The 13920-nt window shown below is 42.0% G+C and overlaps 1 protein-coding gene and 1 pseudogene across 1 annotated transcript in view; both read left to right on the top strand.

The window, feature by feature from the left end:
* Positions 1-12243, top strand: part of LOC102849304 (palmitoyltransferase ZDHHC5-like) — a 22725-nt gene extending 10482 nt beyond the window's left edge. The window contains exon 2 of the mRNA XM_006898877.1: positions 10678-12243. Coding sequence (XP_006898939.1) covers positions 10678-11945 — 1268 coding nt within the window. The 3' untranslated portion in view covers positions 11946-12243. The remainder of the gene's footprint in view (positions 1-10677) is intronic.
* A 623-nt stretch (positions 12244-12866) lies between these two features.
* Positions 12867-13920, top strand: part of LOC102848899 — a 15944-nt pseudogene continuing 14890 nt past the window's right edge.

Raw genomic sequence — 13920 nt, 5'->3', positions numbered from 1 at the left:
TCCACAACCTCGCCAGCATTTGTTGCTTGCTGTTCTGTTAAATTTTGCTATTCTGACTGGGGTGAGATGATATCTCATAGTTGTTTTGATTTGCATCTCTTTTAGAGCTAGGAATTTTGAACATTTCTTCATGTGCTTATTGACCATCTGAATATCTTCTTTGGTGAAGTGCCTATTCATATCCTGTGCCCATTTTTCAATTGGATTATTTACCTTTATCTTGTTGTGGTGCTCAAGTATTTTATAAATTCTAGATATAAGTTCCTTATCTGACATGTGATTACCAAACACTTTTCCCAGTCTGTGGCTTCCCTTTTGACCCTGCTGGAGAAGTTTTTGCATGTGCACAGGGACTTGATTCTTAAAAGGTCCCATTCATCTATTTTATCTTCTCCTGGTTGTAGATTTTTCAGGATAATTGGAAGACTGTTTATGTTCTGGATTAGGACTACAAGAATTCTTCCAAGCTTTTCTTTAATGAAGTTTATAGTCCTTGGTTTTAGTCCTAGATCCATGATCCACCTTAAGTTGGTTTTTGTATATGGAGTGAGGTGTGGATCTTGCTTGAGTCTTCTGCAAATATTTTTCCAATTTTGCCAACACCATTTGTTAAAAAGGCTGTCGTTTCCCCACTTAACTGATTTCATTTCCTTGTCAAAAATCAGTTGACAAGTAGATGGGCTGATTTCTGGCCTCTCAATTCTATTCCATTGATTTATGTGTCTGTTTCAAATTTTCGACCTCAAGTGACAATCTTTGTACTTAGAGGAAATTGAGCAATACACACACATACACACCCCACAATGAAATTGAGCAACTCACAAGAAAATAAAAAAAACATTATCTTTCACATTTCTTCACTTAGATTGGATAGCTAAAGCTCATGAAACATGAGTTGCTGTATATAAGGGAACTATAACAGATGTGGTGTTGATTCCAAGTTCAACCCAGGTAGTTGAGCAGATGACCAATATGTGGCCCTCAATGGCATAGGCTTCTCTCATAATGAAAATTGGTGTCATGTTTGAATTGTGGCCCCCTAAAATATGTGTGAATAATGTTTAAATGGTCCCCCAGGATCCTGCAAAATCAAACAGTAAGAGAATTAAGTATGAGATGTAATGATTCCTAATCCTATCACAGTCCTGTGTTGTTAAATGACATCGAGTTTTAGGTAACTCATAGCGACCCTATGAACTTTCTTTATATCTCCAAGTTGATGGGGTTTCCAGAGGCAAGCTATTTCAGAATTGGGTGCCACTCCTGCTTCCAAACTTATTTTAATTGGGGGAGCTCCACCAAACACTATGGGTGACCAATATCGCATTTGGCATATCAGGATTACAGTGTTCAGCATCACAGCCACCACAAGTTACCTCTGTACAGCAAACCAACAGAGCAGTGCTATGCCATCTAGAAGAATGTTTGACCATAAACAATTAAAAATAGGCCTGAGGGATGCAGATTAAAAATCACCCACCTTTGGCTTGGTAGCATCACTTTCTGTCCATTAGGCCAGCTGAGTTCTCTCTATGTTGTTGTTAAATGCCGTCAAGTTGTAGGTGACTCATAACGACCTTGTGAACTTTCTTCACTTCTCCAAATTCATAAGGTTTCCAGAGGCAAGCTATTTCAGAAGTAGATGCCACTCCTGCTTCCAAGCTTGTTTTAATCAGGGAGCTCTGCCAAACACTGTCTGCCGTAGGTGATCAATATCACAGGCCTAGTCAGGTGTAAAGGAAGATTTTCTAAGGTGTGACCTGCAACATCTTTTATCTCGCTAGAGATCAAAAGCAAAGGAAAGTGAGCAGAGAAGTACCACCAAGAATTAATCATAGCATTGCACAATTTGGTGGGTGGAGGGAAGAGGTAAAGGAAATGGGAAGATCCTGTGGGATCTGAAATGACAAACTAATGGTGATTAAAGTTATAAAACATAATTAATGGGAATGATTGTATGAAATGCAATGTAAGTGAAAATAGTATGAAACACAATGTATACAAACTTTGTAAGCAAATAATTATAAGACCTTTTTTTTAAAAAATACTATAATCACCAGAAATAGTATTTTTTTGACCTGGACCTCCCCCCAAAGGAGTCTTTAATATGGGGAAGTGCCCAAACACATGGAAGTCTCTAGGGAACAACAGGCTTATAGATGCTGATGGACACAAAAGAATTTTCCTCCACAGTTGACAGAGATAAATGGCCTTCCTCTAATTTTGCCACCCTGAATTTGGACTGCTTGCCTCCTAAACTAAGATTTAATTTTTGTTTGTTAAACTTATCACCTTATGGCATCTTTGTTATAGCAACATCAGAAAACAAGGCAGTTAGATTCCAAGAGAAACAAATCTAGCCTAACAAAAGTGTCATGAGACTCCAGGGACAGCTGCAAGGTTTTTATGACCTCACTTTATGTGGAAAAGTGGTTAAAGTGTTTGGCTAACTGCTAAGTGGGCAATTTGAACCCCCCAACTACTCTGAAAGAGCAAGATGCTATTTCTGTGCAGATTATAGCCTAGGGGACTCTATGACTCTGCTTTATAGGTTGCTATATTGGAATCTACTTAGAAGCAATAGGCTTGGGGTTTTTATTTGGTTGGCTCAAAAATGAAATTTCTATTACAAGAATTCTAAACAGGTGAGTCAATAGGCAAGTCACCAAGAACAGCCCAAGTTAAGGGAAGGGAGTTAGCCATCCTCTTGGTTAGAAAATGGCTAGGCTATATTGTCAGAGGGTGAATGGAATAGGAGATTCCATCATAGCTATGTTCAGAAAGTAAAATGTGCTATATTGGCACTCAAAACTTTCTCCAAGTAATAACCCCTTTGACGTTACCATCTGAAGACCTAAGGATACATGTAAGTGCTAAACTGAATAAAAATAAGAAGAGTCCTCAGAAATAGAAACTATTTTTTTCCAAGTATCACAGTGATTAGTAATGGGAACAAGTATATAAAATCAAGGCATGGGACAGACATTCCATTCCTTCCTAAAGGTACTGCTCCTGAGCTTGTCTCACAGCATAAATCGAATCCAGAATCCCATTGAGATGCCTTCCCAGCTCGTCGTACTTCAAGAGCACAAACACACAGGATCCTGAAACAACATCACCCTCAGCTGAGACCTTATCCTGCTAATCCATCTGTATGCCTCAACTGGAAGGCTCCAGCATCTGGCAGCCATAGGAACACCATATAGGAACAGAATATTAGAGGAAGGGATCTTTCTCCAAAACAACATGAGAATAGGGAAGAAAGATGAGGAACTTGGCCACACCAATCCTCAGACCAAAAAAGACAGTAGACTTCAAGATAGAGGGAAGTAATCAAGAAAGAAACTCCCTTGCAAAGCCAGCATATATTGAAGAGCTAGGAAAGGAACTGCCTATAATGGCCCTGTAGAAAAACTGTTTCAGTTGGGGAACTGGACTCACCATTCCACAGTGCCCAAGAAGGAAAATAGACTTCAGGAGATGGGGTCACAATCAGCTCCGTAGGACCAAAGAGGACTGACTGCTGGTAGACCAAGTTGCACCATCACCACCCCACACTCCCAGACATAGCACTTTAAGCCTGAAACTAATGAATAGTCTGAAAAGGTAAACAAACAAACAAACAAATGACAACAAAAACCCCCTCAAAAACAAACAAACCAAAAACCCCTACAACCAAATGACAAAGATGTAACAGAAACAGCAGACCACATATCAATAAAATCTTCGCATAATGTCTGGAAAGGCAACCTCAAACATTGTGAAAAAAAAAACAAAATAAGTCTTTCCCTAAAAAAATAAGAACATACCACAGACCCAAAGTATACCCTACACACAGGTAGAAGACGGAATTATATGAATAGCTACTGAAGAAAGTACACATTATGGAAGAAAGGAAACCAGAAATGAAACAAATTCTCCAGAGATAGACAAAAGAAATATGAAGAAGTCAAGTTTTATGAACTACAGAAGAATGTGCAAATGATAGAAGAAAAGTTGGAAGCCAAAATAGAGCAAATACCCCAGAGACAGGGAACCACAAGAAATATATTGACATAGAGGAATATGAACAACCACAGAATAAATTGCAAAAGATGAAAGGAGGGAAATTGAAATTATAGAGAAAGAAGTATAAGACCATAGGAAACTATCACAATACAAGGAAAGTAGAGTCAACACAGTACTGGAAATAAAAGAAACACATGTGAAAGCAATCAAGAGTATCAAAACCAAAATAATAGATGTTCCCAACACAATGGAGGAAAAAAATGAAGATCAGAAAAGGCGGAACAGTCACTGACCTGGAAGCCAGGGGACTTAAAGGGAATGTATTAGAGGGGGGGAAAAGAGAGAAAGAGGGAGAGGAGATGGAAAGAAAATTAAGAGAACATTAAAATCATGTGGGATAACATCAAAAGGAACAAAATACATATGATTGGAATTCCATGGTCAGTAGCTCACAGCCACTAGTGTGGCCAGACTCAGGGGCTCAGTCATTGTTGTGACCAGGGTCAGCAGCTCACAGTCATCGGTGTGGCCAGGGTCTTCAACTCTGAAAAGAGCCTTTGGGTCTTCAGCTCATTGTCTTCAGCTGAAATGCACATTTAGTTGGGATCCCAGAGTTTGTACACTTTTGGGTGTGTTACATTGTATTCAACCAATAGCATTCAAACTTTTTGTTTCATTAAATTCAACCAATAATATTAAGAATAACAACATTTGAACTTTGAGTTTTACCAACCATATTAGTTTAAAAATAAGTTGTATAACCAATCACATTAGTTCCAAAACAACATGGGTTTGTTCAGTTATGTTCTATACCAGTTGCATTCTCTTGGTAACACGGTCAGTAACAAGTCACAGTTCCTTATCAGGGGTTTACATATGTTGTGGCCAGTGGGGCCTCATGGCTACTAAGGGCCTGTTTGGGCATGTTAAACTGTTTAGTATATTTTTTCACAAATATTCGTAACATATTTTCTAAAAACAACACACACACACACACACACACACACACACACCAAACAAACAAACACACAAATTGAGACTGACTAGGAAGAAGGATTGGCCATCCACTTCCGAAATGACAGGCCTTCGAAAACCCTATGTACAGTAGAGCACACTTAGACTAGCATTTGGACTAGCAGACATGGCAATTGAGACTGAGATCTTAGAAATGGAAACACAAAGAAGGAGGAACAGCTGTAAGCAGACACTAGTGATTGGAATGTGGAATGTGAAAAGAATGAATGTAAGAAAATTGGACATTGTTAAGAAAGAAATGGAACGCATAAATATTGACATTCTCGGTATTAGCAAAATGAGATGGCTTAGCATGGAACATTTTGAATGCCTGGGATGAAAAGGTGAGACTTTTTTTTTAAAAAAAAAGTCATTTGTAGATTCATCCTAAAATACAATGTGATGAGCGATAGCATAGCATAATATCCATACACATACAAGGAAGTCCAGTGAATACCATTATAATTCAAATATATATACCAACAACTAGAGCCAAAGAGGAGGAAATGGAAGGATCAGTAGCTAGAAAACATGGACTCGGTGAGAGAAATGAGGCTGGAGATAGAATGATAGAATTTTGCATATTCAATGATTTATTCATTGTAAATACCTTTCATAAGAAACATAAACACAGGCAATACACATGGATTTCACCTGATGGTGTGCATAGGAATCAAATCAATTACATTCATGGAAAGATTCACTGGAGAAGCTCATTATCAGCTATGAAAACCAGGGCAGGTGCTGATTGTGGGACAGACCACCAACTACTCATATGCTAGTTCAAGCTGAAGTTGAGGAAAATGAAATCAAATCCACGGGAACCAAAATTTGACCTTAAGTCTGCCCCACTCTTGTTTCAAAACCATTTCAGGAACAGGTTTAAGACCTTGAGCACCAATAAGCATAGACCAAATGAGCTGTGGGAAGATATAAAGAATCTCATCCATGAAGAACGCAAAAGATCATTACAAGGACTGAAGAAGAAGAAACTACAAAGATGGATGCCAGATGAGATTCTGAATATTGCATTAGAGCGCTGAGAAGCCAAAGCTAAAGGAAGAAACCAAGAAATCAAAGAGCTGAACAGAAAATTTCAAAAGGCAGCTCAGGATGACAAAGCAAGATACTGTAATGAAATGCACAGAGCTGGAATCAGAAAATCAAAAGGGCCAAACTCTCTCAGCATTTCTTAAGCTGAAGGAGTTTAAAAACCAAATTCAAGCCACCAGATGACAATACTTAAGGATACTTTGGGTAGAATGTTAAATGATCCCAGTACACCGAGTCACTGTGTCGGAAGGAATAGCTGCAACACTTCCATGATACATCTTCAAGGATATGAATATGTACGGCTAAGCACAATTGATAACAGTGCATCTAAATTCCAAAATCAATCTCCATAATAGTCTATGTGTTTCCTACTGCCAAAGGGACCCTTTAGAGTAGTGAGAGAAGACCTTCACCCTGAAACCCACAGCGTCCCTTTTCAGCAGGAAGTAGCTAAGAGAATACGCGTCCCCTTTTCCTTATGAATCAGGGTGAAGTCTCTCTCAGGGAGGAGTGATAGGGAATGGGAAGGGACACACTGACAAAGGAGTTTAATCAGAACTGGCTTTGACAAGCACTGTGGCAATTGGACAATTAAAACAGACATGGTGGGGGGGAGAAGAACGAACTGGGAATGAGGGTGGAGAAAACAGTGCAACAATGAATGAATGAAAACCCAAAATCTCTGTAAATGTTCATTAAAACTAATAAAATTTAATTTAAAAAAAGAAGAATTTCATGAAATAACATATGAGCAAGAGTCTGTGGTGATGAAGAAGGAACTTCAAGTTGCTCTGAAGGAATTGGCAAAAAACAAAGCTCCAGGAGTTGATGGCATACTAATTGACATATTTCTACAAACAGATGCTGCCCTGGATGTGCTCACTAAGTTGTGCCAAGAAATCTGGAGGACAGCCAGCTGACCAACAGGAAAAGATCGATATTTGTTCCCATTTCAAAGAAAGGTGACCCGAGAGAGTGCGGAAACTATCATTAATATCACATGCAAGCAAGATTCTGCTGAAAATGATCCAAAAATGATTGGAGCAATATGTCAATGGAGAACTGCCAGATGGGCAGGCTGGGTTTAGAAGAGGTTGTGGTACTAGGGATATTATAGATAATGTTAAATGGATCTTGGCAGAAAGCAGAGAATACCAGAGGAATATCTATCTGTGCTTCAGCTATGGCTGACTCTGAGAAGAATGGAAATCCCAGAACATTTGATTGTGCTTATGCAAAACCTATACTTGGACCAAAAGGCAGCTGTCCGAACAGAGCAAGGAGACACTACATGGTTCAAAATCAAGAAGGGGGTCCATCAGGGATGTATTTTGTCTCTATACAATTTCCATTTGTATGCAGAACAGATCATCCGAGACACTAGGCTGTATGAGGAGGAATGTGTCATCAGGATTGGTGGAAGATTTATCAACAAGCTGTGTTATGCAGATGACACAACCCTGCTTGCTGAAACTGAGGAGGACCTGAAGCACTTGCTGCAGAAGGTCAAGGACTGCAGCCTTCAATACAGAGTGAAGCTCAACATCAAGAAGACAAAGATTCTTACTAGTGGGCCAATTGGTAGCATCATTATGGATGGTGACGAGATTGAGGTTGTTCACAGTTTTAGTTTGCTTGGCTCCAAAGTCAACACTCTTGGTACCAGCAGCCATGAAATCAAGAGATGAAATACATTGGGAAAGTCAGCTGTGAGGGACCTCTCACGAGTACTGAAGAGCAACGACATCAGGCTGGAGACCAAAGTGAGCAACTATCACCAATTCTACTAAAATTATTTTTAAAAATAGAAAAAAATAAGGAAGCAAGACATTAATATCAAAACAGGCAAAGATATTATCAAAAAGGAAACCTACAGGCCAATAGTTCTCATAAATATCGATGCAAATATTCTCAACAAAATCTTGGCCAATAGAATCCAATGGTATATTATAAAAATAATGCATCATGACCAAATAGGATACATAACAGGTATCCAAGGATGATTCAGCACAAGAAAAGCCATCAACATAATTCATCACTTTAACTAAGGAAAGAACAAGAAGCACATAATCCTATCAATTAACACAGAAAAGGCTTTTGACAAAATTCAATACCTCTTTCTGATTAAAACACTCAATAAGACAGGGATTGAAAGAAATTCCCTCAACATAGTGAGGGAAACCAAAAGAAAACATCATTCTCAATGGAGAAAAACTAAAAACATTACCCCCTGGGATGTCCACTTTCATCATTCCTGTTCAATATTGTTTTGGAAGTACTTGCTAGGGCAATATGACAAGATTGGAAAAAACAATCGTCCAGATTGACAAAGAAGAGGTACAACTCTCGCTATATGCAGAAGAACTCAACAAAAAACCTCTTAAAGTTAGTGGACCAATTTAGTAGGGTGACAGAATACAAGATCAAGATACAAAAATCAGTGAGATTCCTCTGCTATTACAAAGAAAACCCAGAGAAGCAAACTGAGAAAGCAGTATCATTTAACAGAAAATGAGGTACTTGGGAATAAACCTGACTAGAGACACAAAAGACTTTTATAAAGAAAATGACAAAACACTACGGTGAGATAAAATAAATATGTACATGAGTGGAACACACTTTTTTTAAAAATCAGGACCTAGGCATTATTTGACTTAATTTCAGTGCTACAGTAAGAGGGATCATTTGAAATTCTAATCATTTCTTTCACTCCCACAAAAACAAAAAAATAAAAGGCATTGACAACTTGCCAAAATTGATCAGTTTTGAGCAAGTAAATTACATTTCTTTAAAAAAAAAAAACCCACCAAAAACTTGTGCCTAAAGAATCTTAAAATCCAGTGTAGTCCATAGGAACTTGTGCCAACCTAAAGATGGCTCCTCTCTACAGCTGGGATCCACCAGCTCCTCCATAAAAGAAAGATACACAGTTTCCCTCTGCAGCATTTATAACTTCATAAAACCTGCTGGAAGGTCTGCTGAGTCAGTTCCAACTTGATGGCAATGAGAGAGAGAGAAAGAGAATATTACAACAACTCAAGCATCACTGAGCAAAGAGCATTTCTATAGTATTCAATGTTGCTATTCCATTTTCTAACTTAAAATAGCCTATGGTAGCTAGCAGGGAAAAAAAATCCTTGCTATAGGCTGGGTCTGCTTGTGAAATTAGGATATAATTACTGCATGCTACTAATTCACCTTTTATATACCTTAGGGAGCTCTGGTGGTCTAGTGGTAAAGAGTTGGGCTACAATCCTGAAGGCAAAGAGTTTGAATACACCAGTTTCTCTGTGGAAGAAAGATGGACAATCTCCTCCGGTACAATTTCAGTCTCTGAAAACCTTCTGGAAGGTCATCGATGGGTTGATTCCAACTCAGTGGTACACAACAACAATAACAACATAACTTTTAGGGAGCTCTGGTAGCATAGTATGTAGGGAGCTATTCAGCTAACACAATGGTGGTGCCTTTCCGGTTGTTTGAATCCACCAGCTGATCCAAGAGTGAAAGACAGCTATTCTCTTTCCATGTGATTTACAGCCTCTGAAAACCACATGGATGGCTAGCTATGGAGCCCATTCCCACTTGATGGTAATGAATTGAGTTGTTGAGTTGAAGATGTCTTTTAAACATTGAAGATATTGCTAAAATATTTGATGGTAGAACAGGATTAAGACAAAAAACCAAAACAAAACAAACACCTTTTGCAGAAGGAAATCCTGCTAATGTATTTCTGCTTTATAGTTTGTAGAAACATTAGAGTGAAATGAATTGTCACAATGGTTAGGTCAAATGCAGTTACATCATAGAAGCAATAAGTTTTACACAAACTAAGGCTTTAGCTGGTTGTTTAGTCAGCTGCTTCCCCTTTAGCAGCTTCTAGCCAGATTAGACACGGTTGTTGTTTTTGTTGTTATGTGCCATCGAGTCGTCTGTGATCATAGTGACCCTATATACAGAAGCCCTAAACTTTGCCCTATCCTGTGCCAATCTCACCATCTCTGACACACCTGCCTCCATTACCCCAGTCACTTAATCAAGTCATCTCATCAAGGGTTTTCCTCTCCTGCACTGTCCCTCCACCCTCCCAAGCATGATGTCCCTCTCCAAGGACTGGTCCCTCCTTGTAACATGTCCAAAGTATGTCAGACGAAGCTTCAAAATCCTTGCCTACAAGGAGCATCTCGGTTTCACCCTCTCCAGTACAAACCTGTTTTCCTAGCAGTCCATGGTAAATTCAATACTCTTCTCCAACACCAAAGCTCAAAGGCATCAATTCTCCTTCTATCCTCCTTAGTCATTGTCCAGCTCTCTGATGCATAGCAAGTGATTGCAAGGACCATGGCATGTATGAAGTGCACCTTAGTTCCCAGACGGACATCTTTGCACTTCAGCACTTTAGAGAGGTCTCTAATCTCGGACTTTCCCACAGTGTGCTGTAAATGGAGGGAAGATGCCCAAGCCGGAAGAAGTTAAACCTCGAGCAGAAATTAAAGGAAAAGGGTTTTTCTTAAGAACCATTTGAAATAAGAAGGTTTCCCTAATATTAGAGCTTTATATTTGGACTTACAGGCCCCTAAACTTAAGGGACATTGATTACAGCACAAGAAATTGGCAACCTGGAGATAACGGAAAGCCAGTCAGCAGATGCTGAGCCTCCCCCTCCCCCGAAGCCAGACCTGAGCCGTTACCCAGGGCTACGAACACACCTCAGCCTGGATGCTACTGAAGACAGCAGCCTCTTGGGCAAGGACAGCCCCCCTACACCTACCATGTACAAGTACCGACCAGGCTACAGTAGCAGCAGCACATCAGCCGCCATGCCTCATTCCTCCAGCGCCAAGCTGAGTCGTGGAGACAGCCTGAAGGAGCCAACCTCCATCGCGGAGAGCAGCCGCCATCCCAGCTACCGCTCAGAGCCCAGCCTGGAGCCAGAGAGCTTCCGCTCTCCTACTTTTGGCAAAAGCTTCCACTTTGACCCACTATCAAGTGGTTCACGCTCCTCTAGCCTCAAGTCGGCTCAAGGCACAGGGTTTGAGCTGGGCCAACTGCAGTCCATTTGTTCAGAGGGTACAACTTCCACCTCCTATAAGAGCCTAGTCAACCAGACACGCAATGGAAGCCTGTCTTATGACAGCCTGCTCACTCCTTCAGACAGCCCTGATTTTGAGTCCGTGCAGGCAGGGCCTGAGCCAGAGCCACCATTAGGCTACACCTCTCCCTTCCTGTCAGCCAGGCTGGCCCAGCAACGGGAAGCTGAGAGGCACCCACGTTTGGTGCCAAGTGGTCCATCACATCGAGAGCCCTCAGCAGTCCGGTACGACAATCTGTCGCACCATATTGTGGCCTCCCTCCAGGAACGAGAGAAGCTGCTGCGCCAGTCACCCCCACTCCCAGGCCGTGAGGAAGAACCAGGCTTGGGGGACTCGGGCATTCAGTCAACTCCAGGCTCAGGCCATGCCCCTCGTACTAGCTCGTCATCAGATGATTCGAAAAGATCACCTTTGGGCAAGACTCCACTGGGACGCCCAGCTGCTCCTCGTTTTGGCAAGCCAGATGGGCTAAGGGGCCGGGGACTAGGGTCCCCTGAACCAGGCCCACCAGCCACATACCTGGGCAGATCTATGTCTTACAGCAGCCAAAAGGTCCCACCTGGTGTTTCAGAGACAGAGGAAGTGGCCTTGCAGCCATTACTGACACCCAAAGATGAAGTACAGCTCAAGACAGCCTACAGCAAATCTAACGGGCAGCCCAAGAGTCTAGGCTCGGCCTCCCCTGGCCCCGGCCAGCCCCCTCTCAGCAGCCCCACCAGAGGAGGAGTGAAGAAGGTGTCTGGGGTGGGTGGTACCACCTATGAGATATCGGTGTGAGCCTTCGGCACTCTTCCCCCACCGCCTCTGCGCCTACACCAAAGGGCCCCAGGTGGCCACCTTTCTGCCCTCAAGGGGCTTCCCTCCTCTGCACAGACGTTTCTAAACTACGATTCCAAGAGGATGAGGAAATTTACAAAATGCGCTTGGGTTGGGGAGTCAGAGAATTGGGGCCCTGAGACTGGGGTAGCAGCCCCCTTTCCACCTTTTAAAACCTTCCTTAATCCCTGGAGCAGACTCAGTGGACATTTGTGCAATTGCTCACCCAGGAGGGAACCAGATCATTTTTAAACCAGAAATAATTAAAAAAAAAAAAAAAGGAAATTGGCAACCTGTTGATGAATTTGGAATCACAGAAACCCACTAAGTTCGAGACAGAAGCTTGGTTATAGATTAGACACTGACTCACCTAGAATAAAGACTTACCTTTGAAAGGAAAATTTTTAAAAAAATAACGTCCCCAAACCCAAGTATTGTAAAAACCCATACCTTTGATCTGTATTGTAAAAACCCATACCTTTGATCTGTATCGTAAGAACCTATACCTTTGATCTTGTGTGAATGTTTGTGTTCCAGGAACTTGCTGACCACAAACTGAAAAAACAATTACTGGCAAAAACCATATTTTAACTAACGTCAGCAGCAGGCAACTGACCTAAAATTGAACTTCTCCTTTTCCAAAGAGCCAATGAGCGATCTCTATGCCAAAGAACCCCTAAACCTAGTATAAATTCCCTTGCTTTTTGGGACTCGGGGTTGACTTCCCTGTCTCTTGTGTGAGATATAAGTCGTCCCGAAGCTTCGTCAATAAAGCCTCTTGTGATTACAGCAAGTGGATCTGGTGTGAGTTGCTCGGGGTCACGCCTAGTCTGGGTAAAGCCCTAGTTTGGGGTCTTTCATTTGGGGGCTCTTTCGTCCGGGATGGAGCAGCCACCCCCACAACCCACCAGCCAGCCACTTGGAGGTAAGAGGATCCTCTAGAATTTCTTTGTTTCTTTGTCTGTGCTGTGCCGCCAAACATGTGTGTTCATAAGACTGTTTTATTTTCAGCTTACTTTCAGTTTGTGACAGTGGCGAAAGCAGACATGCTTGAGAAAAACCACGAGACGTCCCTTTGGGTGGATTACGGATCCAGAGGCTTTAATAATCCCTGGTCCATCTGGCAGACTTAGAGTGTCCCTCCGGAGAGGAGGGGCCCGGAGGGCTCTCCAGTCTGAAGCAGCTTTCAATTGGTTGTCGCGAAGAGAGCTTCTTGTGTGTCTTGTATTTCTTGTGAGTGTCTGCTGTGTTCTGTGGGCGACTAATATAAGACAGAATCTAACGACACTCCTTTCCCTGACTTTAGGACATTTTTCTGAAGTAAGAACCAGGGCTAATAAATCTCTCCGTTAACGTTAAAAAAGGACCTTGGCAAACCTTCTGTAAACTCTGAGTGGCCCGCTCTAGGAGTCAGTTGGCCACCAGAGGGCGCATTTGACTTAACAATCATTTTGGTGGTTAAAGATCTTGTTTTCCAGGAAGGACCAAACAGGCATCCTGACCAACAGCCATACATCATCGTGTACCAACAGCCATACATCATCGTGTGGCAGGATTTAGTGCAGATTCCACCGCCATGGGTAAAACCTTGGATTTTGAAGAACCATACCACCCCTCTGCGCGCATTAGCCCTAAAAGCCCGAACTTCTGAGTCCAGAGTTCCTCTGGCCCCAGAAGCTGCACCATCAGCACCACCCAAAATTTATCCTGAGATTGAAAATCCACCTGAGTGGCCTGAAATGCGCCACAATCCTCCCCCATATCAGGGTCAGGTTGATCCCAGTCCCCCCATCCTCGCGAGTGCCCCCGAGGTACCAACACGGGGGACTCGCAGTTGGAGGGGTCTAGAGAGCCCAGATTCCATTGTGGCTCTCCCCTTACAAGCCTACGGAGGGCCCCCAGAGCCAGGACAACTCCAACCCCTCCAGTACTGGCC

The sequence above is a fragment of the Elephantulus edwardii genome, unplaced genomic scaffold (assembly GCF_000299155.1).
Source record: "Elephantulus edwardii isolate Elephantulus edwardi_28Jun2011 unplaced genomic scaffold, EleEdw1.0 scaffold00238, whole genome shotgun sequence".
Lineage (NCBI taxonomy): Eukaryota > Metazoa > Chordata > Mammalia > Macroscelidea > Macroscelididae > Elephantulus > Elephantulus edwardii.
Note: the sequence above shows the minus strand (reverse complement) of the source record. Positions and strands in the feature narration are given on the sequence as shown.